We start from the raw sequence: 24,004 nt of genomic DNA, 5'->3' as shown, positions 1-24,004 counted from the left end.
TCATGTAAAGCAACAGCTCAGGACCAGGATAAAGGAAGGGGTCATCTCCTCACTACCCCTACTGGGATGAAATCCTGAAACTGCCCTGGAAAGACAAGGAGCCTTGGCAGATACCAAGATCAATGGTATTGGGAATCAGCAACTTAATGTTCTTTGCTAAAAAAAAGAAAAAAAAGAAAAAAAAATCTAAGAGTAAGGGAGCATCTCTACAAAGGAACTTATTTCCAGCATAATTTAAAAATAAGATTCAATGAGTGCCTCCTCCCCAACCAATATGGAAAAAGTTTGGGTACCAACACACAGTTAAGCTACTTAAACTGCAGTAACGTAGGACTTAATCGTGCTATAGGATAGGATAAAAGCTCTAATCCTAAACATTAAGCACTGCATTAAATGGTTTAAAGGAACAACCTGCTCTGAGCTCTGCTCATCCATGCAAGGATTATGTAATCTCAACACCCTAGCTAAATTCCTAATGTTTACCTAACGCACTGGTTAAGCCTCCATTAGAACATAGGTCTCTTGGACTTACACCGAAATGTAACCTTCTCCCTTCCATACTACATTATAGCAGCACTTACTATTGAGGCGGGAGCCTAGAAAGTCTAAATCATGTACCAGAGGCTTTTTCTGATGGCAGAGCCCACAGTGATACTCCGGCCACCACGATCACCATTTACAATAGAGGACCCTAACTAGAACTCTGGAGATGTAAGTACTGAACACAATTTTGAAGATCCATCACAGAAAAAGACAAAAACCACAACACAGAGTCGATGGCTTATAAAATTATTCAGGTAACCACATATCACAGATAATTTTTGTTCTTCATCTATTCTTCTCACTTGGGCAGAAGATGGAGGCAGTGAGCGAGTAGCAATAAGGCGGCCCATAGCTAGCTGAAGAATGACTCACAATGAATGAAAGAGGCAGCAGGAATATCCAAACATAACCTCAAACCATTTAAATATTGCTAAAAAGCCTCTGTGAGGCTTTATAAAATGTATCAAGGAATGAAGCTCATATGAGAGTGATATTCTATATATTAAACATCTCTCTGTGTGTGCCTGTGGTAACATATATGCACCTATGCATATATCTACTTAGACAGCACACAGATTCACTCAGGGAAAACAGCCTGGCAATTAATTTGGAACTCAAATGACATGGTTACACATAGATCATAATTTCTAAACACAATGTTAGTAAAACGAAATTTATTTGTAAAACAGGACCTGTTATATAAAATGGCACACAATCAAGTTATACAAAAATACAAAATTTCTTTCTGATTACAGTTCTAGTTGCAAATGATAATTAGAAAGCATTCCTGGTGGCTTCCAAATAGCTGAGATTGCGAGCAAATGGAACAGGGAGCAGCAAGAGTCCATGATGCTGGGATGTCCAAGTAAGTAGAACCTAATTTCCAAATTCAAGACTTCCATCAGGTCACTTTGGAGGGACATCTCCTAGAATAGCTAGCTCCTAGAATGTCTTCTGTTTTGATACTCATCTTCCAAACTTTTTCCAATCCTAAATTTAGTTCCCAATGTTTCTTAATGTCCAAAATCTGTGTGGCTATGAAACAGAAGGTATTCTGAATTTCCTTACATGATTTGCTCTCTCATCTATTTGGAAAATTGTTAGTTACATAATTATATTTATTCCATTTCAAATGATATAAAAGAGTACAATGATACCGTTTGGCGTTTGGCGATGTTAGATGTTAACTTCTGGAGAATTATTGTTTCAAAATAGCTAGTCTCACAATGTTGGTTTCCCAGGTCTTGCCAAGATATGAGCTCTTAACTGTGTGTGTGTGTGGTTTTTTGTTTGTTTTTTTTTTAAAAATCCAGACTCTTATTGCAAATATTCTGAAAAATCAGAAATATTACATGAGCTTTGAAAAGAAACCAAGGCATTTAGCAAATTTTAGCCTAGCTAGAGTAAAGAACACGGATACTTAAAAAAAAAAATACAATTTACCTTTTGCAGCAATTTAAAGGTCTAACCCTTTGAAAGGAAGCACATTAGCAAACAGCTGCTTATTAAGCCCTAGTGACATTAATTGTATGCATTTCCATCATACCGGTCTAATTCACTGTCTAATTCTGGTAGGAGGCAATGCTTTCTTTCAAAAGATTCTTCTTCCATGGAATGATAAAATGCTGAGGCTTTTTTTTTTTTGTACAGAGCCTGTATTTAGTGCAATAAGTTTAAAAAATTTGCTCTGAAATATTTACTTTACATTAACAAAAATAGCCTTTTTTAAAAAAATTGTAACAAAAAGGAGTTATCGCATAAACAGATCATGAATTATTCTTAGCAAATTACACTTTTTTTTTTTCTTAAAGCATTCACCATTACAATAAGCAGAACAATGGAATATTAGCCATTCATATCTGGTAAGCTTTAGGAATTAAAAAAAAGAAAAACAACAAAGAAACAAAAAAACCCCAAACCCATCCCCAAACAAAAAGAATGTTCGACTCTTAGGATCAAAACATAACCAATTCTTCAGTTAAACATTGTAGAATCTGGATACTGAATGAATTGCCAAGGAGAGGAGCACCTGCCAGTATGTTTTCAGATTTCATAGCATTTGAATAAAATGGCCATTTAGCCCTAAGCCACTGAAGTTCCTTAGAAGCAGAAGCCCAAGCACTGGAATCTGCAAGGCTTTTGTGTTCCAAGTTTCCCTTCCTTCTTTATTCCTCCCAGCATTACTTAATCTGCAAATCAATACACAGAAACTTAATGGCTAAACTCGCTGGGTGCCCCAGCTTCCCTTCAAATCAGGCACACAAATGTGTGGAGGATGCTACTAAAGTAAAAAATGAAAGAAAAGACAAACTATAAGAACAAAGTTTGCATAAGAAAGATTATCTACCCTTTTCTTTTTAACCTACTCTCTTATAGAAGCTTAGGGTAAACTACAAATACCTGAGGAGTTGGTTACTTTTTAATGTTGGCTGACAAATGCATGAGAGATTATGAAAATTCCCATATTGAGTCCACTTGTATGTTTCTAAAAGTAAAATGACATGGCTTCTTTGATTGGGGAAAACTGATTGGAGTAACTCCTTATTTATCTGAAAGCATATGCCTAGTCTCGTCCCACTAGGACTTATGCATCAGTAAAATAAGATCTTGATTTTATGCACACATCAGGGAAATCACCCCTGAATAAACTTTAGACAGAGAATTCGGTACAATAATTTTATCTCATTTAAATAACTAAAGTTAAAATCTCCTCTAAGTTATTAAAAATGTTAATCAGATATGAATCTTAACATTTCCATTAAGACAATTACAATTGAAAACATTAAATGACGGCAGTTGCCTTGTAAAAGCCACCCGTATGAAAGGAGTACATGTTTGACAAAAATAAGCATAAAAAAGGTATTAAATCCCTGTTCCTTTTCTCTGATTTTGGCTGATTATGTGTGTGTGTGTATATACATATACATATATATACACACATACATATACATATATACACACACCCACACACACAAATACATAGTTATGTGTATATATTGTTTTGGAATGTCAATGGGTTCCATAACGGTCGGCTAGGTTCAAGCAGAACTTGCTCCCGAAGCCTAGAAAACAAAGTCATACAGAGTATAATCTTAGACAATTACCATTAAAAGGAGGTCATGAATGATGTTACAAGTACACAGATGGTCACAAGCGGCCACAAAGCAAAATGGACTGAGAGCCCTTTGCGCGAACCTATATTCCAGGGGCTGCAATTCCTATGAATGTTGAAAGTCAGGGGTACCTGGGTGGCTCAGTCGGTTAAGCGACTTCAGCTCATGATCTCACAGCTCTGTGAGTTCCAGCTCCTGTTAGGCTCTGTGCTGACAGCTAGGAGCCTGGAGCCTACTTTGGATTCTGTGTCTTTCTCTCCCTCTGCCCTTTCCCTGCTCACACTCTGTCTCAAAAGTAAGTAAACATTAAAAAAACAAAAATTTAAAGAAAGTCACATTTCCTTCTGGATAATCTCTGAGATATGCAGAGAATACATCTCTGGCCTATGTTGTTACAGTGTTCAGGTTTTTTTTTTTTTCCTTTTCCTCTATAAATTCTTTCCTGTTGAAGCAGCTGGCCGGAAGTTCTCTTTCTTAAACTTCTATAACATCACATTTGGTAAATCTTTCTAAAATCATTTTCAAAGATTTATAGGACGACCTCACAGACCTTCAGAGTGTCCTGAACTAGTGAGGCTCTTTCTCAAAAAAAAAAAAAAAAAAAAAAAAAAAAGTCCAAGAGGAAAACTGGAAGTACTTATATTTAATTCAATGATCCCTCATCAAAAGGGAAATTTAAAACCTCACTTTCCTGAACATTAATTCTCTAGGCTAAAAGTAAACCCTAAATTAAAATATCCCATTAAGAAAGAAGATAAACAAGTGAACTTAACAGCAGATTGTACAGATACGGCTAAATGGGTATGGCACTTTTACAGAACTTTTATCTAAGGGAATAACATGTGAATTAAATCAGGCAAAGACAAGTTAGCAATCCTGATTTCTACCAAACCCCAAGTTTTAACGAAGAATTTCTCAGAGAATTATTTAGGGACACATCCAAGATGCATAGTGGTAGCAGGGTCAACTCTTACCATTCTAATGCAAAAGAGAGATAAGAATCAGAGGTACTGATGTACTTAAAATATTTACTCTGTAAGCAACATCTCAACTTCTCTCCCGGGAAGTTTTTAAACTGCATAAAAAAATACCATTCTTAGGGACCAAATGCTATAATGTCCAAAACACCAGAAGCACAATGCACATAGAAGATATATTTGGAAACATAGTGGAGGGTTTTACCATTAATCTGCAAGCAATGAGCTGATGAGCAACATAAAACAAAAGCAAAAAATGAATGAAGATTTTAAAGCAGTGTTTCAGTTAAGGGGCATTAATTTAAAACTGAAAGCAATATTAGGGGGAAAAAATCTTCCTAAAGTTTTGGCTTCTGGTAGAATGCCACATAACCTGGGGATTTCTCCTTATATCATTACCTACGAATTAGAGGTTTAGGTAAGAGTCAGCATACTTGTATTCTCGTCTTCCACACTGTATCCTTCACTAAAGGATAATGCAGAAATATGTGCCAATTCATGGTCAAACTAAGCCAGTCAAGACCTCCAAATATTTCTCCCTTTTTAAAAATGATTATGACTGACAATTTAATAGAAGTGTCAATCACTGGAAAGACAAAAAAGGGGGGCAAAGGTAGTTCACATTTTAAAGATTTTATATTTTACCTTTTTAAGTTACACTGGGAGCCAGTTACTGAACACGTATGACAAACAAACAGTGGCAAGAAGGAAGCCTTCCTCATTTAACCATGCCACCAGAGGGTCGGCAGAATCTTCACTACCGTCCCCCTTGGCCAGGGTCAAGTAGGAGGTATACAGAAAGGGGGGGTAGAGAAGGCAAGAAGTCAGACCAGGGGGATTGCTGATGGTGCCCCTTGCCCACTCAACGGAGTTCTGGCTGGTGCACACTTAAAACTAAGAGTTCTACATCCTTTGACTTCCGATTAGAGTGATCTGTACCTTGGGAAATAAACATTGAAGTTTTGACTCTGACAATCATTAATGCTATTAACAGCAACACCAAAATAGGCCCTGGAGGGGGTTACGGAGGAGAGAATTTATATCTAAACATTCTGCTGAGGTTTTAATTTAGGTTGAATATGCAATTATTTTGCATATAAATATGGCCTCCCCACCAGCCAACCTCAAACAAACCCATTTCCTTTACTCTTATATACTTAAACGTGCTTGTTTTATGCAAGTTGGAAACCTATGAAATCAACCACTTATTAAACTTTATAGTTTAGTAAGAAAGAGGAGTCTTCATCTCACACTTTGGGACATCACGTGCAATCAGAAGGCACATTATTCAAAATTAGCTGTTTCAGGACGTAGGCAGTTATATAATATTTTTAGATAACATGCTGTTTAATAACAATACATTTGCAAAATAAGCAGTAATTACACAAATATATGTGAGGGTTATCTGTCATTATGCAGAGGTGAGAGTATCTGTGGCAAAAGCAACTCAGGATTCTCTTACACTGATTAAGTTGCCTTTTTTTCCCAAATGAAAGTAGAGTACTTAGAATATACATACATATCACTGACCAGAGATCATTGACCTTTCTCACAATTAAGCTGAGGTTAGAGAGGACCAGGTTGTTTTACTGAGTGGGAATGTGAGTGTTGATGGAGTAATCTTGTTTGCTACTGAAAAACAGCTTAAGAAACAAAGAAAGTACAATCCAGGCAACAGAAGAAAAAGTCAGCAAAGGGTAAAAGACAGCAACAGAAACAAACCAATATTAAAAAAGTGGGGAATGTGAATTTTAGCAAGTTGAAAGGAATTGCTAGTATCACTTTCCAAAATGATAAAAATCAAACTGTCATTTCAAGTGTACAACCAAATGTTCATTCCATTGAAAACCAAACATGTACAGCTAAAAATTAAAAGAAAAAAAACCCCAAAACCAGAAATGGCCATTTTACTTTAGGGACAAAAATTAGCCCCTGCTTCGTGATAAGCCCTGAGACAGATGTTGTTCCTTTCAGCTTACTTTTACAGAAGGCGGTCTCAGTTGTGACAAGAATTCTGCCATCCAAGTGATGGGTAAACACACAAACAGAAAGAGCAGCACATCCTGTGTGATACAGACAACAAAAGCTTCTCCTGAAGAAGTGCAGTCAGTGAAAACAGAGAGAGAGAGGAAGTGAAAGTGAAATTCTTGGAGGGCGGTCACCTCCTCATCTCCACCTACCATCGGCTTTAGCTCTCTGGCATCGGCAACGCCTCCCTTACCAGCTTCTTTCATTGCTTTTCTACTGTTTTCCACAAACTCCTGCAAAATATGGACCAAATTGCATAAATTCTTAGGTCCTTTCAGATTTTGGTTGGCAGATGAATTCTAAGGAACATTTTTAATTCAATATCAGTACACGGATGGCCTAAAACCAGAGCAGTGAATAATATTTAGTATCACTACACAACAGCTGCTAAATCTGTGCACATGGGCTGCAACTTGTGATATCTTTAGGACATCTTTTTTCCATCCATTTATTGTGACAATCTCACTTAAGCTCAAAGAGAGAATGTTACTTCTATCTGGAAGAGAAAATCCCTAATGCTTTCTTAAAAGATTGTTTTCTCATACTTAGATTATTGTTCTATTTGTTGTCTGACTTTTTCCATATCAAGGTTAAACAGAAAAACAAGAGCGTTTTATTCCATAAGCCCTCTCTTTAAACTAGCCCTAGCAGGTAAAAGAAAGCATTGATTCCACTAAGCGCAGAATACTGTTTTTACCCAACCATAAATAAGCTACTTTAAAAAAATGTCTATCTGGCTTTGAAATTACTCCATAAAGCAGGAAGACAGGAAGTAACAACCAGAACCTGTGGTCAAAAGTAGTTAAAATGGGATTATGCCCCAAAGAAATGTTTCTATCATGTCCAAGTTTATGGAGCACTTCTCCATTAAATATCCTCATCATTCTTACTGAAAAAACTAAAAGAAGAAAAAAGTATTTTTTGTTACTCTGCTCTGGATCAAGGGTTTAAGACACAAAAAACAAATTCTCCCTCTTCTTTTTTTTAAGTTTTTAAAAATTTATTTATTCATTCATTCATTCATTCATTCATTCATTTAGGTAATCTCTACACCCAACATGGGTCTCAAACTTACAACCCCAAAATCAAGAGTCGCCTGCTCTATCAACTGGGCCAGACAGGTGTCCCCAAATTCTTCTTCTAAATGTCTTAATCAGAAGGGAGATGGAATGCTCACAAGTCAAATTCCATTATGAAAACAACCAGTTAGAAATATAATTTAGACATTACGAAAATGTCCAAAATTTAGTTGATGGTGTTTTCAGTGAAAGAGATAATCAGTACCCAATACGTCCATTAAATCATTTGAAATTTCTGCAATTGAAAAAAAAAATCTATCTTATTTATTAACACATTTATTTTATATTTAACTAGATAAACCAGGCTCCTGGAAGAGGACTTGTTATCTCAAGGTCTAATGTTTACCCTTCAATATTACCTACTCTTCAGATAGGAATATTTCACAGCTTAATGGCAAAGTACTATTATTAAGAAGCATCCTTATTTTGGGAGCATTTGACATTGATAATAATATTTGAATCATTTAAATAGCTTCTAAAGTTTTAAAATTTTTAATTGAGATTCTAATACAGGGAAGCTGCAGAGGCTAGATAACTAAAGAATCGGAATATAATATCTGTGTAAAAGTTCAGATCTTGACTAATGGAAAACAGTATATAATCTATCAGTCCTGAGTCTGTTAATCTGTATTCATTACAAAACACTTTCAGTTTGGCCTGGCATACTTAGGATAATGACTTCTAATGGGGCTGACAGCAATACTATTTGGAAAGGTGGTAGACGGAAAAATATAGGCAGGTGCTACCACCGGAGAAATAAAGACTTTTTGTCTTTGAGTTCCACTTCAAGAAAGGGCACTTAGGACATCAGTGGTCCAATGTTCCAATTCAAGACTAAAATTCAGGTTGTAACAAGTCAATTCTAATCCATCTAATTGCAGAGAGGGAGGGAGCAGTATGAAATAATGTGAACTCAGGACTATTAATGGGTATTGCTCTAGCTAGGTGTATATATATGGTCTCATCCATGCCAAGAGGACCTTCCTTCTTCCCTGATTTCCCCAAGACTAACCTCATTCATGAGCCCTACAGGTTTAATTCTAAATTACTCAGCTGCATATAACAGGAATTAAACATGGAGAAGGTTTTGCAAAATATTTTTACTAGTATGTTTACCTCTAAAGCAGTAGAGGGCGTTTGAAATACTTACCATCAGCACTTTATCCATATAGAATTCTCTGCCAGGGCTCCCATCATTGTATTTTGTATCAATGGCAAAACACAAGAATAATACATCCACTACCATTTCGTAAATGGACAGGAAGCAATGAGCGACTAGGAAAGCAAAGAGGCAGACGATGATCAGAGGCAGCACCCATACTGTGTAATCTTGCTGGTAGTTGAGCAGCATAATCCCAGCCAAACCCGTGCTGCAGACTATCAGCACCTGAAGCAGAGAGAACAAAGAACACATTTAATATCCTACCATAGAAAACCACTATTTCTTCATCATTTGCAGACTTCAAATTCCCTTTAATATTATAAACGCTGGCTGCATACATTCATTCTACTGCAAGCTACAAAGGATAATTCATATATACCCATACACACACATATACATGTATATCACATAAATAAAAAATAATCTTTTAAACACTTCTGGTTTACATGAAAAATAGTCATGTTTCCAAATGTTATGCTTGTTCCTTAAAACTTCACGTATTTAAGCACCTGTGGCAATTTTTAAGACAAATGTATGCATGCATATTTTATTTAAAAAAAAATTTTAATGTTTATTTAGTTTTTGAGAAAGAGAGACAGAGAGAGAGAGAGAGAATGAGGGAGGGGCAGAGAGAGAGGGAGATACAGAATCTGAAGCAGGCTCCAGGCTCTGAGTTATCAGCACAGAGCCCTACGCAGGGCTCGAACTCACGGACCGTGAGAGATCATGACCTGAGGCGAAGTCGGACGCTCAACTGACTGAGCCACCCAGGCGCCCCTATGCACGCATATTTTAGAAAATAGCACTATTGCACTCAGAATAAAATTATTGACAGTCCAGGGTATTGTACTTTTATATATATGAAATAGTATTATATAAATAAATCATTAAAAGCTATTCATTAATATTTATAGTAGCATTATAAATGTTTCATCAATACTTAGCCGCATAATTTCATCTTATGGGTGACTTAAAATTTGACCATTCTCCTACAGTTGGAGACTTATGTTGTTTTCTGGTATAAATAATGCTGCAACAAACATCTCTAAGAGTTTTTTCTTTGTTTTGCATTTTTTCACAGAGAACATGTGGTAAATTTAATATGAGTCGCCATGTAGTTTAGATTTGGATTACCTGTGAAGAAAGAGGTTGCCACAAATATCCATCATAGAAGAATATAAGAAATAGTGAAATTGCTTATTGTCAAGAACCACCTACTCTGGTCCCTCCCATGCAGCACTTGAATTTCTTGAAAAGATTCAGCTTTTCAATCCCTAGGAATGGTTTATGGCAAACATTATCACCTTCATTTTATAGACTGGGAAACATATTCAGAGAGGCTAGCCAACTTGCCCAAGGTCACAGAGTAGAAGGGCAGATATCACCCAAATAATGCTCTTATGATGCCAAATCCAGCCCTCTTTCAAGGTAAGAACTCAGCAAATACTTGGATATTGGTATAAAGCAGTAATGGGTTATACTGAATCCTAAATACACTCGTGCTCAGCCCTACACCTGACCTAACATCCAGCATGAAATAACAAAGGAAAAGAAAGAGTCTTCTAGAACCACAGCAGCCTTTTCTGGTCCAGTGCTGAGAAGGAGACTATAAATTGACCTGTAAATTTTCAGATGATTTTAGGCAGCAAATCTGGGTCTGCCCATATTTAGATGACCCTCCACCATTTTTTGTGGCAAACACTCAGGAATTCTCTCTTACAGTCATTTACTTTCTGGGGTGACTTCTACAGATAGCTAATTATATCCATTTTCTTTCACTCTTTTTGGTTTTTAGAATGAGTTGTTTCTTATATTCTTCTTCAAATTTTTGACATCCGTCCTACAGAAGGACTGAGGTTCTTTATGCTCACTCTAAACCACTAAAAGTTAAGCCACATTTGAAACGTTAAAGTCAATTACAGGGAAAAGTTGCGGCTCCGACAAACTAGATGTTGAGACAAAATCTGTTGAAGTGGAAGGTTGGATACTGTCACATTGGAAACAACTTTAAGGGCCACCTGAGTGACTCAGTTGGTTAAGCGGCTGACTTGGCTTAGGTCATGATCTCATGGTTTGAAAGTCTGAGTCCTGCATCGGGCTCTCTGCTGTCATCACAGGCTTCATCGGTTCCTCTGTGCCCCCCACCCCAACTTACTCTGCCCCTCCCCCACTTGCACTCTCAAAACAAACAAATAAACAAACAAGTAAGAAACAACTTCAAGAATTAATGATATTTAGCCCAAAAGCCAAGGGAATGTAATAATGTAATAATTACTCCCAAATATAATGAAAGGGTGTCAAGCAGAGGATACATTAATGGTTCTCAAACTGCAGAAGGGCTAGGTATCACTTGGGGAGTTTGTGAATAATACAGATTCCAGGCCCTACCCCCAGAGTCCAATTGGTTAGAGCTAAGATGAAGCCCAGCAATATGCATTTAAAAGGTTCCTCAGGTGGGGGCAGCTGGGTGGCTCCATTGGTTAAGCATCCAACTCTCTGATTTCAGCTCAGGTCATGATCACAGCTTGTGAGTTTGTGAGATGGAGCCCCGAACTGGGCTCTGCGCTGACAGTGGGGAGCCTGCTTGGTATTCTCTCTCTTCCCCTCTCTTTCTGCCCCTCCCCTGTTCATGTGTGTGTACATGTACACATATACACTCTCTCTCAAAATAAATAAACTTTAAAAAATAAAATAAAATAAAATAAAGTAAAATAAAATAAAATAAAATAAAATAAAGTAAAATAAAATAAAATAAAATTTGTCTCAGGTGATTCTGATAAAGTCTACAAGAAGTACTGGCTTAGATCAGTGATCTCCGTGGTGGGGTACACACACCCAAGGGAGTCTAAGAGCACCTGGGACTTCAAATTATATTTCTCATTTATTTTAATTTCCTTTTATACTATGCTTTACCATGTATATATTAGTAAAAGCTGTACATATATCATTAATAAATGTAAATATATTAGGAAGTGTGCTCAAAAATTTTTTCTAATAGGATGCATGATTTTAAACATTTCAATGCTCCTGTTCTACAGGACACATTTTTGGTGACACCATAGAAGAGAGTCATACACAGGGAAGGATGTGAGAAGCAGAAAGGAAAGGGTGCTAGTTTTAGAATCAGAAAGACGTAGATTTGAATCACGGAGTTAATACGTCTTAGTTTTGTGACTCCAAGCAAGTTCATGTAACCTTTCTGAATCTGTTTTTCCACCTTTAAAAGAGACATAAAAATACATACATCCCATAATTGTTAAAATAAGCATTCTGAAGGCATTTAACACAGTGCTTAGCAATCTTTGTTTGTTGCTTTCATTTCCACCATAAATCGTGCATTTGCGATGCCCTTTCCACATGGAGCTCATGTTTTAAAAGATTTTGTCAGTAAAATAGCACCTACAAGTAATAATTCATATTATCATTTTTTTATTAATCAACGCCAAATAAACTACCAATAATTAATGTTAGAAAAAGTATTATCAAATGAGATAAAATAATTTCACACAGAAGTGAAGAGCTTCAGATTTTGTGGGTTTTTTTGGATAGTTTTATCGGGCAAATATGCAATATCTATGAGACCTGAAAATGGTGAAATAGTTTGTAAATCTCTGTTCTTACCTGTGAAGACCCAATAGGCCAGTGGTCACAGATCACAAGCCACTAAACTAGGGGAGATAAGATCCCTCCTAAATCTAATTTACCATTCCATGAAACCACTGGGGTTCCACAGAAATGGAATCCATGGAATTGTCTTCTGTTTTCTTTTATTTATTTATTTTTAAATTTTTTTAAACGTTTATTTATTTTTGAGACAGAGAGAGACAGAGCATGAACGGGGGAGGGGCAGAGAGAGAGGGAGACACAGAACCGGAAGCAGGCTCCAGGCTCTGAGCCATCAGCCCAGAGCCCGACGCAGGGCTTGAACTCACGGACCGCGAGATCGTGACCTGAGTTGAAGTCGGACGCTTAACCGACTGAGCCACCCAGGCGCCCCTCTTCTGTTTTCTTTTAAATTCAGGGTTTTTAAAATTAAATTTTATATTTTGAGACAATTTTGAATTCACATTTCATTGTAAGAAATAACACAGAATGATTTCATGTACCTTTTACCCAGTTCCCTTCAACAGTAACACCTTGTCAAACTAGAGTACAATATCACAACCACGGTATTGACATTGATACAGACAAGGTACAGAACATCTCCATCATAACAAGGATCCCTCACTTTAGCCTTTTATAACTTCCCCTATGCCTCCCTGCAACCCCAGCCCTAACTGGGTGACCATAAATCTGTTCCCAATTTCCATAATGTTATCATTTTGAGAATGTTTATAAATGGTTCAAGCCCCATTTTGGAAGTAGAGCTTACTTAATTAAAAAAAATAAAAAGGTATGTAAGAGAAAATAATTTGGGGTACCTCCTGGCTCACTTAGACCACATGACTCTTAACCTCAGGGCCATGAGTTCAAGCCTCACGTTGGGTGTAGAGCTTACTTCATTGAAAAAAAAAGTATAAGAATGTTATATAAACGGAGTAATACAGTATTTAATTTTCTGGGGTTAATGTTTTTCACTCAGCAAAATTCCCTCATGATTTATCCAAGTTGTTGTGTGTTATCCATAGTTTGTTCCTGACACCATCTTTTATAATGCTTATTCTGATCTACCTATGTGAACTATCTGATCAGGGAGCATTTCTGCATACTAGCAGCTACTTTTAATTGCAGTGAGAAATTCTTTTTAAAAGATTTACTGTATTCTGTGATCAGAACTACAGTCTTAAAAAAGAAAACTAAAGAATGTTTATCTTAGTATGTTGGAAACTAAAATACTTTCTTCCCCTCTTATTTTTTTCTCTTTTTTGGACATCTCAATTTTAAAAAGTAATCTTGGGGTACCCAGGTGGCTCAGTTGGTTTAAGTGTCCGACTCTTGATTTCGGCTTGGGTCATGATCTCTTTGTTCGTGAGTTCAAGCCCTGCATCAGGCTCTGTGCTGAGAGCACGGAGACTCTTTGGGATTCTCTCTCTGCCCCTCCCCAACTCACATTGTCTCTCTCTCTTTCTCTCAAAATAAATAAATAAACTTTAAAAAATAAATCAATCAAATAAAAAAAGTCTATCTATGTTTTAAAAGTAATTTTCTTACAGTGTTATAAGTTTTGTATTATTCAAACTTTCATGTTTCTGGTAAGCAATTTGGTAATGTACATCCAGAAACCTATTAGGTACTCTGACTCATTGGTTCCACTTCCAGGATTCTGGCCTCAGGAAATAAGGATTGACACAGGCAAGGGTTTGCATACAATGGCTTCACTGTATCACACTTTATATTAGTAGAATGAGAACAGTTTAACTATAAAAAGAAAATTAGAGGTTTGGTTAAAGAAATGATGATACAATTGTATAACCATGTTTAAAACATTTTTAATAAAATAGTAAATGCTCATGACATAATACGAAATGAAAAGAGAGATTGAGGAACCTGGCTGGCTTAGGCGGTAGAGCATGCGACTCTTGATCTTAGGGTCATGAGTTCAAGTCCCATGTTGGGCGTGGAGACTACTTAATTAAAAACAACAAAAGTTAAAAAAAAAAAAAGAGATATAAAAATTGTCTTTTTTACCACATTGTTTTCTGTTATTCCGATATATGGCTTCTCTTTTATTTATTTATTTATTTATTTTCGAGAGAGAGAGGGCACAAGCGAACGAGGCACAGAGAGAGAGAGAGAGAGAGAGAGAGAGAGAGAGAGAGAGAGAGAAGTGGGGCTCACCCAGGGCTCATGTTTTACCCAAAGCACGGCTTGACTCACCCAATGCGGGGCTCGAACTCACAAACTGTGAGATCATGACCTGAGGCAAAGTCAGATGCTTAACCGACTGAGCCAGCCAGGCGCCCTCTTTTATTTCAATTGCTCTGTGTACATATGTTTTTATTTTAAGTTGCGTCACACCCTTCTTAGTAGCAGGGATAAATACAAGTATCTAAAACATAAAATAGACAATAGACAAAAAATCTGAAGCCTTCCTAAATCAGTCATATAGCATATAAATAATAGCAATAGTTGGTAACAGTAACACTGTTATCAACACTATACTCCTTGACACAGATTAACTTATTAAATCCTTACTATAAAACATTTCCTCTTATTGTAAAAACATGACAATAATAAATCCAACAGTCATAATGTAAGTTTAATTACAAATTTCCAAAAGAACTATGTGTACAGTTTTATCATTCTTTTTAGATGACAGTTGCCTGAGAACTTAACACCACACTGTGCTTTCCATGCCTCTCTACACCAAATATTTTTTCCTTTTCAAAAACACTTTCAACACACAGTGGCTGGAGTAACCTAAGTGTTTGGTAGTAACAGAATGTTTAGGAATAGCATCTGATGGGGGCGCCTGGGTGGCTCAGTCAGTTAAACATCTGCCCCTTGATTTCGGCTCAGGTCATGATCTCATGGTCATGAGATCAAGCTCCATGCCGGGCTCTGCACTGAGCGTGGAGTCTGCTTGGGATTCTCTCTCTTTCTCTCTCTCTCTCTCTCTCTCTGCCCCTCTCCCCTCGCTCTCTTTCTCCTTCTCTCAAAATACATACATACATACATAACAATAACAAAAAAATAGCATTTGATGAAATACTGACAATAATGAGAATGAATAATTATGAAGATTATCAAAGCAATATGAAAAATGTATATGATATAATGTGAAGTGAGAAGGACAGAACAAACTGGGATGTAGGCTATAATTATTATACCATAGAAATATAAACCTATTAAAAAAAACACTGGGAGGGCATATATAAAAATGATATTATTAGATTATAGTGATGTCAGCTCAGCTCAATTTTTCAAATTTTCTGAGCATTTTATGGTTTGAAATACAGATACAAAGAAATCCAATTATATTGCTATTTATTATTCTGCAGATTTTAATAGTATAGAAAAAATACCTTTTTTCAGATGCTTTAAGGATACGTAAGTCTCATTCCCTCACAACTGTTTTTATTTATTTATTTTTTATTTTTTTTTCAATATATGAAGTTTATTGTCAAATTGGTTTCCATACAACACCCAGTGCTCATCCCAAAAGGTGCCCTCCTCAATACCCATCACCCACCCTCCACTCCCTCCCACCCCCCATCAACCCTCAGTTTGTCCTCAGTTTTTAAGAGTCTCTTATGCTTTGGCTCTCTTCCACTCTAACCTCTTTTTTTTTTTTTCCTTCCCCTCCCCCATGGGTTTCTGTTAAGTTTCTCAGGATCCACATAAGAGTGAAAACATATGGTATCTGTCTTTCTCTGTATGGCTTATTTCACTTAGCATAACACTCTCCAGTTCCATCCATGTTGCTACAAAGGGCCATATTTCATTCTTTCTCATTGCCACATAGTACTCCATTGTGTATATAAACCACAATTTTTTTATCCATTCATCAGTTGTTGGACATTTAGGCTCTTTCCATAATTTGGCTATTGTTGAGAGTGCTGCTATAAACACTGGAGTACAAGTGCCCCTATGCATCAGTACTCCTGTATTCCTTGGGTAAATTCCTAGCAGTGCTATTGCTGGGTCATAGGGTAGGTCTGTTTTTAATTTTTTGAGGAACCTCCACACTGTTTTCCAGAGCGGCTGCACCAATTTGTATTCCCACCAACAGTGCAAGAGGGTTCCCGTTTCTCCACATCCTCTCCAGCATCTATAGTCTCCTGATTTGTTCATTTTGGCCACTCTGGCACCTCACAGCTGTTTTAAAGGAGTTTATATGTAGTAACAATGACAGCTAACATTCACTGAGAATTTATAATGTATCAAGCACCATGTTAGGTACACTACATGTATTAACCAGTTTAATCCTTACAACCCTAAGAGTTTGGCTCTATTATTAGCCCAGTTTCATAGATGAACAAACTGAGGCACAGAATGGCTATGTAGCCTGCCTCAGGTCACACAGCTAGTAAGTGACAGAGCTAGGATTTAAATCCAGGCAGTCAGGCTCCAGATATAGTACCCCTAACCACTAAGCAGGCTGTTTCTGAATTCTTTACAGACCGAATTATGTAAGGAGAAACATGTGCAAATTACTGAACTGTTGTACCTCAGTTTCCCCATCTGTAAAGTGAGGATAATATAACTTCCTTTACAAATTTATTGTTAGGATTAAATGAATACCATACATGTAAAGAACTTAGAACAGTGCCTGATGCATATTAAGGGCTTTGTAAGTGCTTCCTTTATATTACATATTTTACTTAATAGTTTTTTGATGGGCTAGACATTTTTCAAATGAAAGAATATATATATATATATATATATATATATATATATATATATATATATATATATATATAAAACTTCACTGTATGTCCCAGATAACATATTTGGTCTTACCTTGCCTAGGAATAACATGAAATCCCCCACTGTGTTGATCGCAGCCACTCGTAAAGCATTCTCCACAAGAATGACAAAGGCGTCCTTGGCGGAGGTGCAGAAGTTGGTGCTGTTGATAGCTGTGGCTGTGTATGCATTCTGGACAAGGCAAAAAACAATATTTTCATTAATAAATGTGATTTTACCTCGTTAAGATATAAACCAAATACAGTGAACACACGGCTTATTCAAATAGTCCACAGTTGAACCCATGGCTTTGGTGAGGTACAGGTTAAGATTAAGTGCAAGGAAATACAAGACATTAAAAAAAAAAAAAAGTCTGATATGGTAAAAAGAGCTTTTGGTTGGCTTAGTTTTAGTCCTTTTTAAAACACTGACATTTATTAACACACACACAGATTTTTCTAACATCCGTTAACTTCTTCCCTGTCTTAGTAAATCAAACATAATTTAACCTTTCCTGGATGTCTCAGGTTCATCACTATGAATATCAGTGATGCATTATTACCATTTTAGTGATGCTTTAAAAGCTACACAAATATGTAAAGGCATAAGGAGGCTGTGCTGTTTTATCCGGAACATCTGCCATCTCCTCTTTGGTGTTTCCTTTCATGCTGTCACTTCTCACAGCTCTTGTGGTAGACAGCCGTTTGTTGCTCCCTCCTTCCTGGGAGCAGGACCCTGAATCCCCTTTGAGAAAACAGTCCTTCCCCATTCTCTTAGAGTCTGAGTCAGGGACACTACCTGTAGCTCTGGGGGCAGGCCTTGATCGATGTGAGCCAATCAGCATGTTCTACCCACCTTCTCAACAGTTGGTTCAGGAACTGGTACATAAACTCATAGAGCCAATGAAAGTAAAAGATGTTCCCTGGGGCTTCTGGGAAAAAGAAGTTTCCTTTCTCTTCCATGGAACTCCTGACAAAGCAGCTCTCTGACTTTCCTGGATAGCGAGATGTGAGGGCTGTGATGGCTGTTTTGCCAACACGATGGGAAGAACCCAAAACTGCTGTGGGTCACCATGTGTGATGGAGGGTGAGGCTAACATCATGGAGGTCAGAGCAGAGAGAAACCCATTACTAGCACTTGGTGACAGCTGTCACGTGATGTCTGCATGATTAGGAACTAGCCAGATTGCTGGACTTTTCAGCCAGAGAAGCGAATACGTTGCTAAATATCTCTCCCCTCTCCTCCCACTCTCTCTCCCCCCTTTTCTTTGTCTCTCCTTTTAGGCCAGACTGAGCTAGCTTTCTGTCCCTTGTAGTACTGAGTCCCAGCTGACACACTTTTATTCCATTATACCTGCTTCTGCTCTGTGTCCTCTCTGACCCCAGTCACAGACTCTGATTCCCCCCCCCCCCCCCCCACCCTTTTTACACTGCATTCTAGAAGACGGCTGGCATTTTCTGGGAAATGTGAATAAGTACTATAACATCAAATACATCTGAATCTTAGGAAGGGAAAGTTTATAGACTTTGTGGCTAAAACTTATAGTCCTGAGGAATTTTTGGTCTAGTGCCAACTTAAATTGTTGGAAAACTGCTACACACAAAGGGCTTGCTTTACACTGTGTTGTCTATAAAGTTGTTTTTTTTTTTAGCTTAAATATAGTCGACACGTGATGTTTCAGCTATACAATATAGTGATTCCATAAGTCTATAATTCATGCTATACTCACCACCAGTTAGCTACCTTTTGTCACCATATACTATTACGATACCATTGACTATTTTCCCTATGCTGTGACTTTCATCTCCAGGACTTACTCATTCCATAACTGGAAGCCACCCCACTTTAAACACTGAACTTGGGAGAGACAGCCTTTAATTTCTGAATGTTCCTACTGTATGCTTGTTAGTTAATAGGAACCTGGTATGAAGATGAAGTTTGAGTCACAAAAATTTAATTTGCCATCGTACAATTAAATTTGTTGATTAAAAATGCAGACTATTTCAGGGCCAAGGAATGAAGACTGTACTGAGTGGGACACACTACATTTTCAGCAATGGAGCAGCAGGAAATAATGATGCTCTTTTAAAAACACAATTATGATTTTAATATACATAATTCCATCAAACAAATTGGGGTAATTTATTATCAGAATATAGTACATTATGTTTGCAGTTCTTTTTATCTCAAAAGCTAATATAGAGAGTATTTTAAAGAAATGATACTGCTAAATTATTCTGGTAGCATTCGTTTCTGCCTTGCACTCATATATGGTCATCTTATCAGTTAAAAGACAGCAGGCACCAAAGAGTTAACTATCTAACTGCAGTGGTCCACATTTCTCCATCTTCTGTATAGCTTCTTTTGAAACATTCTGCCAAATGCCTCAATGACCTCAAAATAAACTACACTTTTGATCTTATGTAACAATAACTCTGTTGAAAAATGATGGAGGACTTCCCAGGCCCGATTTATTCTCAAAGAACCAAGACCGACCACTTCTCTACACACTCACACACACACACACAAAACCATTCAAATGTATTCTAAAGTAGAGGTTGGCAAATCTGACCTGCTGCCTACTTTTGTAAAAAGCAGTGTTAATGGAACACAGCAATGTTCATTTGTTTACGTGTTGTTTAGCACAGCTGTTTTCACGCTGTAATGGCAGAACTGAGCAATTGTGACAGAGTCTGTATGGCCACAAAGCCAAAAATATTTACTACCTGGTCCTTTATAAGAAAGCTTTGCCGTCCCTTGTTCTAGAGTATTGCCCAGGATCAATATCAACCTTGTTCACGGTCTATGGAACCCATCTTCTTATCCCTTTTGAAATACGAACCCCAGTTTCTCATTTCTAGTCTTTTGGTACCTTTCTCTACATACAACCTTTCACTATAATTCTTCAGCTCAATGAGTGACAAATGTCTATAGTGATCTGAGACACAACATCCCATAAGGAAAATATCTTATTTTCCCTTATTCTGAGACATGATTAAGAGACTAATGAACCAGTTACTTAATAACAAGTTTTCAGGGAAAAATACCCTGCCATATTAACTATATATTGATTACAAGATGCTTTGTGAAGTCAAAAAAAAAAAAAAAAAAAAAAAAAAAAAAAAAAGAAGGCATATAATGTCTAGAATCAGGGATATTGGAAAACCCATTTAAATCATGTAGGTACTGTCTTAAAACTTGCCTCCTCAATGAGGACCGACAACTCACTCTTAATTATGTTATTTTACCCTTCCCAGTTTGAACATGACCTTCTTTGAAAGGGACAGAAGCAAGGGAGGATCCACATACTTCCAATCTGTCCTTTGTTATCATCAGACCAGCTGACTCAGAGAGGGCCTAACACCTCCAAACCCAACCATAAAAGCTGTTTTGCTGCCCTCATTCATTTTCAGAAGAAATTATTGTTCCTCCTTTCTCACTTCTTCTCTCCCCACCTGGCCCCACACGTCCCATCTACGTTGAGAGTAGTTAATTTTTTTGTGGACATAGAAGGAGGCAGCAGTAATTTCTTCTCTCTACTCCTGCGTTCCAGCGTTGGATATGCTCACAGAAATTTAGCCTTCTTGGCAACATTCCTACAGATCTGTGCAACTCCTTTGTATTCAACCTCACAAAAAAAGTTAAGTGGATATTTTATAAGCTCTTTCTTCCACTCCCGGGGCAGGAAGATGAGCTGCATGTGACATGCAAAGGTCAAGGTGACCTCTTCAAGGAGAAAATTGTGCTACAGATCACAGCAGGGCAATGAAATCTTCTTTCACTGCTTTACCTCCTAGTCTGAAAGGATTCGCATGAAGGTTCTCAAGAAATTCTGAGTTCTTTGTGGCTTTCCCTATTAGTGTTCTCTGAACTTTCTGCTCAACTACTTGAGATTTTTTAAGCCCACCTACCTCTTCCCTGACAGCCCTCCTGATCTTGAGCTAAACTGCCCACAGAGAACCATCAATGATTAACATTTAGCCAGTGCCCAACATCTGCTCAGGCAGGATATAGGCTTAAGACTATTTAATTCCCAGAAACAACATAAAAGGTGATCACCACCCAGGAAGATTTTTAAAAGGATGACAGCACAAGTGGTCCCTGGTAAGATTTTTGTGTGACAGGATGAGGTGAAAAAGTGCTGTGGAAGAAAATGTTAGGGTTGAAGGTCACCGTGTGGGTAACCCAGGCCTGCTTGGCCACATGTCCCAGAACACAGCTTCTACATTTGTCACACCTTTCCTTTCTTAACATGTGGACCTTGAGATTCTCTTTAAATTTAAAGTCTTTATATAATAACTCACTTAATAGTGGCAAGCTAGATAACAATGGTAGGAAAAAGGGAACAGGTATGTGAAACTCTATGTGTGGATTATAAATTAAATAAGGGAAAAAGTAATTAAAATGATCCCTTTGTTATTTTGAACAAGGAATGGAGGGGGCACAAAGTCCAATCTATACCATAGATTTCATTTAGTTTGGTTCTAAATTCTTAAGAGTTTTTAAGGGAAATAAGAGGTAAAATATGCAAATCTTACACTGATTGCCTTTAAAACTATCACTTGTGTTAGTTTATAGCAGGAAACATGAAAGTTTGAGATGTTTGCGTATTCTCTGTAATAATCTATACTTTAGTCTTCCTTATGTACATAAAACCGATATGTATTTATATGGGAAACAGGGGGATATCATGGCAAGAATGAGGCAAATTTAGATTTGAAACCTTCATCCACCTCTAGGCCATATGTTCTGCCACAAGATGCTAGTCTCAACTTTCTCATCTATAAGACAGAGGAAATGAGCCTTCCTTGTAGTGGGGAGAAAGCAATAATATATATTAAGTGCTTAGTAAAGTATCAGGTGGTAGGTGCTCAAAGAATATTCTTTGCAACTCCCACTCATACTACGTAGAGAAGAGCTTTATAATCTTACAAGCTTGGTGGCCAGAGAGCAGATACTTTCCAGTATTAAATGCTCTATCTCCAAGTGGTGTCGAAGTAAAGCAGGGCCTGAGTAATCCAATGCCCACAAGAAACAGACTCTAGTTGTAACAGTCTCTCTACCTAAAGTAAATTCTGTTAGATGAGATATGCAATCACCTTCACTGTCACATTAACACAAGCACCTGCAGAAACAAAGAACAGTTCACAGTTCATTCTGTTGATGTGCAAAGCTCCAGCACCTATGCTATAAATAATTAATGGCTTATTTTGAAAATCTAAAGCTCTTTTTTGAAGCCAGCTGTATTTTCCATGCAGTTTGGCAGTGGAGCATGGCTTTGGATTACAGGATTTCATACTGTGCTGCAAAATGACTCTGGCCTACTCTGCCTCCATATCAACACTCTTTTCTACTGCTATCCTCCCAATTCTCTAAAGCACTGCGACAAACTGGCGGCCCATGGACAAATGACACTGTGTGGCCCAAAGACCTTATTTGCCCTGGCCCACTCACTTATCTTTTATATACACACACACACACACATTTTAATAGCAGGACATAAAATGCAAACATCCAGAATTCTGGCTTCTCTTGAAAAATTGCAAGAGTTAGAAACTGTCTATAAATCTTCATGTTGGCAAGTGTACAAGAGCTAAGAAGTGACAGCCTTCTTTAGATAGAATATGAACTCCCTATTGTACCAGTCTCCGCTACTCTCTATTGCCTTAGACCCTGTCTGCTGCACTCATTTCCATGAGTCACGTGATACGCCTCAACTGGCCCAGACAGTTTGTGTTGTCCAGCTCTGCTGAAGGCTTTTGACTTCAAGTTGTATGCTGATCTCAGGAGCGACAGCAAAAGAGAGAATAGGAGGAAAACAATGCAAACGGGCATTAACTAATTGTTAACCATTGCCAAATGGTTAGACAAAACAGATCTCTGAATGGGAGCCACTGCCAATAAAGTGTGAGCCACAGTGCCTGTAGGTGCTCAGTAAATACTGGCTGGCATTATAATTAGTATTATTATTTCACTGTATCTTATTGAACACTACAAAGATAATTTCAGAAGATAAACAGGTGATTAGACAAGAAATTTTTGAAAAATTAGAATGAGAGGGATTTGTATTATAAGACATCTGGGGTATATAATGAAGCTATAGTAACTAAATATTGGCATAGTGATAAAAGCATAGGCAGATCAATGGTACAGAAAAGAAAGTCCTGAGACATACTCAAGCATGATAGGTAAGAATTTAATACATGATCAAATTGACATTTCACAGCAGAAGGAAGAACAGGTTAATCATTAACTGGTTCTGGGATAACTGATTAAATCCCAAAACTAAAAAAGTAGGGCACCTGGCTGGCTCAGTTGGTAGAGCATGTGTGACTCTTGATATTGGGGTTGCAGCGTCATGAGTTCAAGACCCACGTTGGACATGGAGCCTCCTTATCAAAAAAAAAAAAAAAAAAAAAAGAGTAAACTTCTAAAAAACTATAGAGAAGAGCACTAGAATAATTATTTGATCTTGGAGGTGGGGAAAATCTTTCTAAGCATCAAAGTCAAGTGCAAAACCATAAAAAAAAGTTTGAAAGACCCGACAAGAGAAAAATAAAAACCACTGCATATTAAAAAATGTAAAAGAAACCAACCCTGAACATCTAGAACTTATTCTATACTGTATAGAACTATTCTATACTACAGAACAGTCAGCATTACAGAGGACTTGCTGTGTCAGGTGCGTACTCAGAGTATGGGAGATGCCATCTTTCTGTATCCTCATGGTAATGGGCACTACAGATACTATTA

The 24,004-nt window shown here is 37.4% G+C and overlaps 1 protein-coding gene across 3 annotated transcripts in view; it reads right to left on the bottom strand.

Moving 5' to 3' along the window:
- The window catches only part of SLC44A1 (solute carrier family 44 member 1), a 200,813-nt gene that overhangs the window by 42,293 nt on the left and 134,516 nt on the right, over positions 1-24,004 (bottom strand). Inside the window, exons 13-16 of one of the 3 annotated variants that reach the window (XM_053908149.1) lie at positions 17,306-17,443; positions 8,891-9,127; positions 6,814-6,894; positions 1,201-3,605 (exon numbers count right to left, since the gene is read on the bottom strand). In XM_053908149.1, coding sequence (XP_053764124.1) covers positions 3,582-3,605; positions 6,814-6,894; positions 8,891-9,127; positions 17,306-17,443 — 480 coding nt within the window. In that variant the 3' untranslated portion in view covers positions 1,201-3,581. Of the gene's footprint in view, positions 1-1,200; positions 3,606-5,250; positions 6,895-8,890; positions 9,128-17,305; positions 17,444-24,004 lie in introns of those variants that run through there. The other 2 variants (XM_019454294.2, XM_019454292.2) reach the window with 2 other exon arrangements.

Source organism: Panthera pardus, unplaced genomic scaffold, assembly GCF_024362965.1.
Source record: "Panthera pardus isolate Hobbes unplaced genomic scaffold, ASM2436296v1 HiC_scaffold_20, whole genome shotgun sequence".
Classification (NCBI taxonomy): domain Eukaryota; kingdom Metazoa; phylum Chordata; class Mammalia; order Carnivora; family Felidae; genus Panthera; species Panthera pardus.
This window is presented reverse-complemented; position numbering and strand designations above follow the sequence as displayed.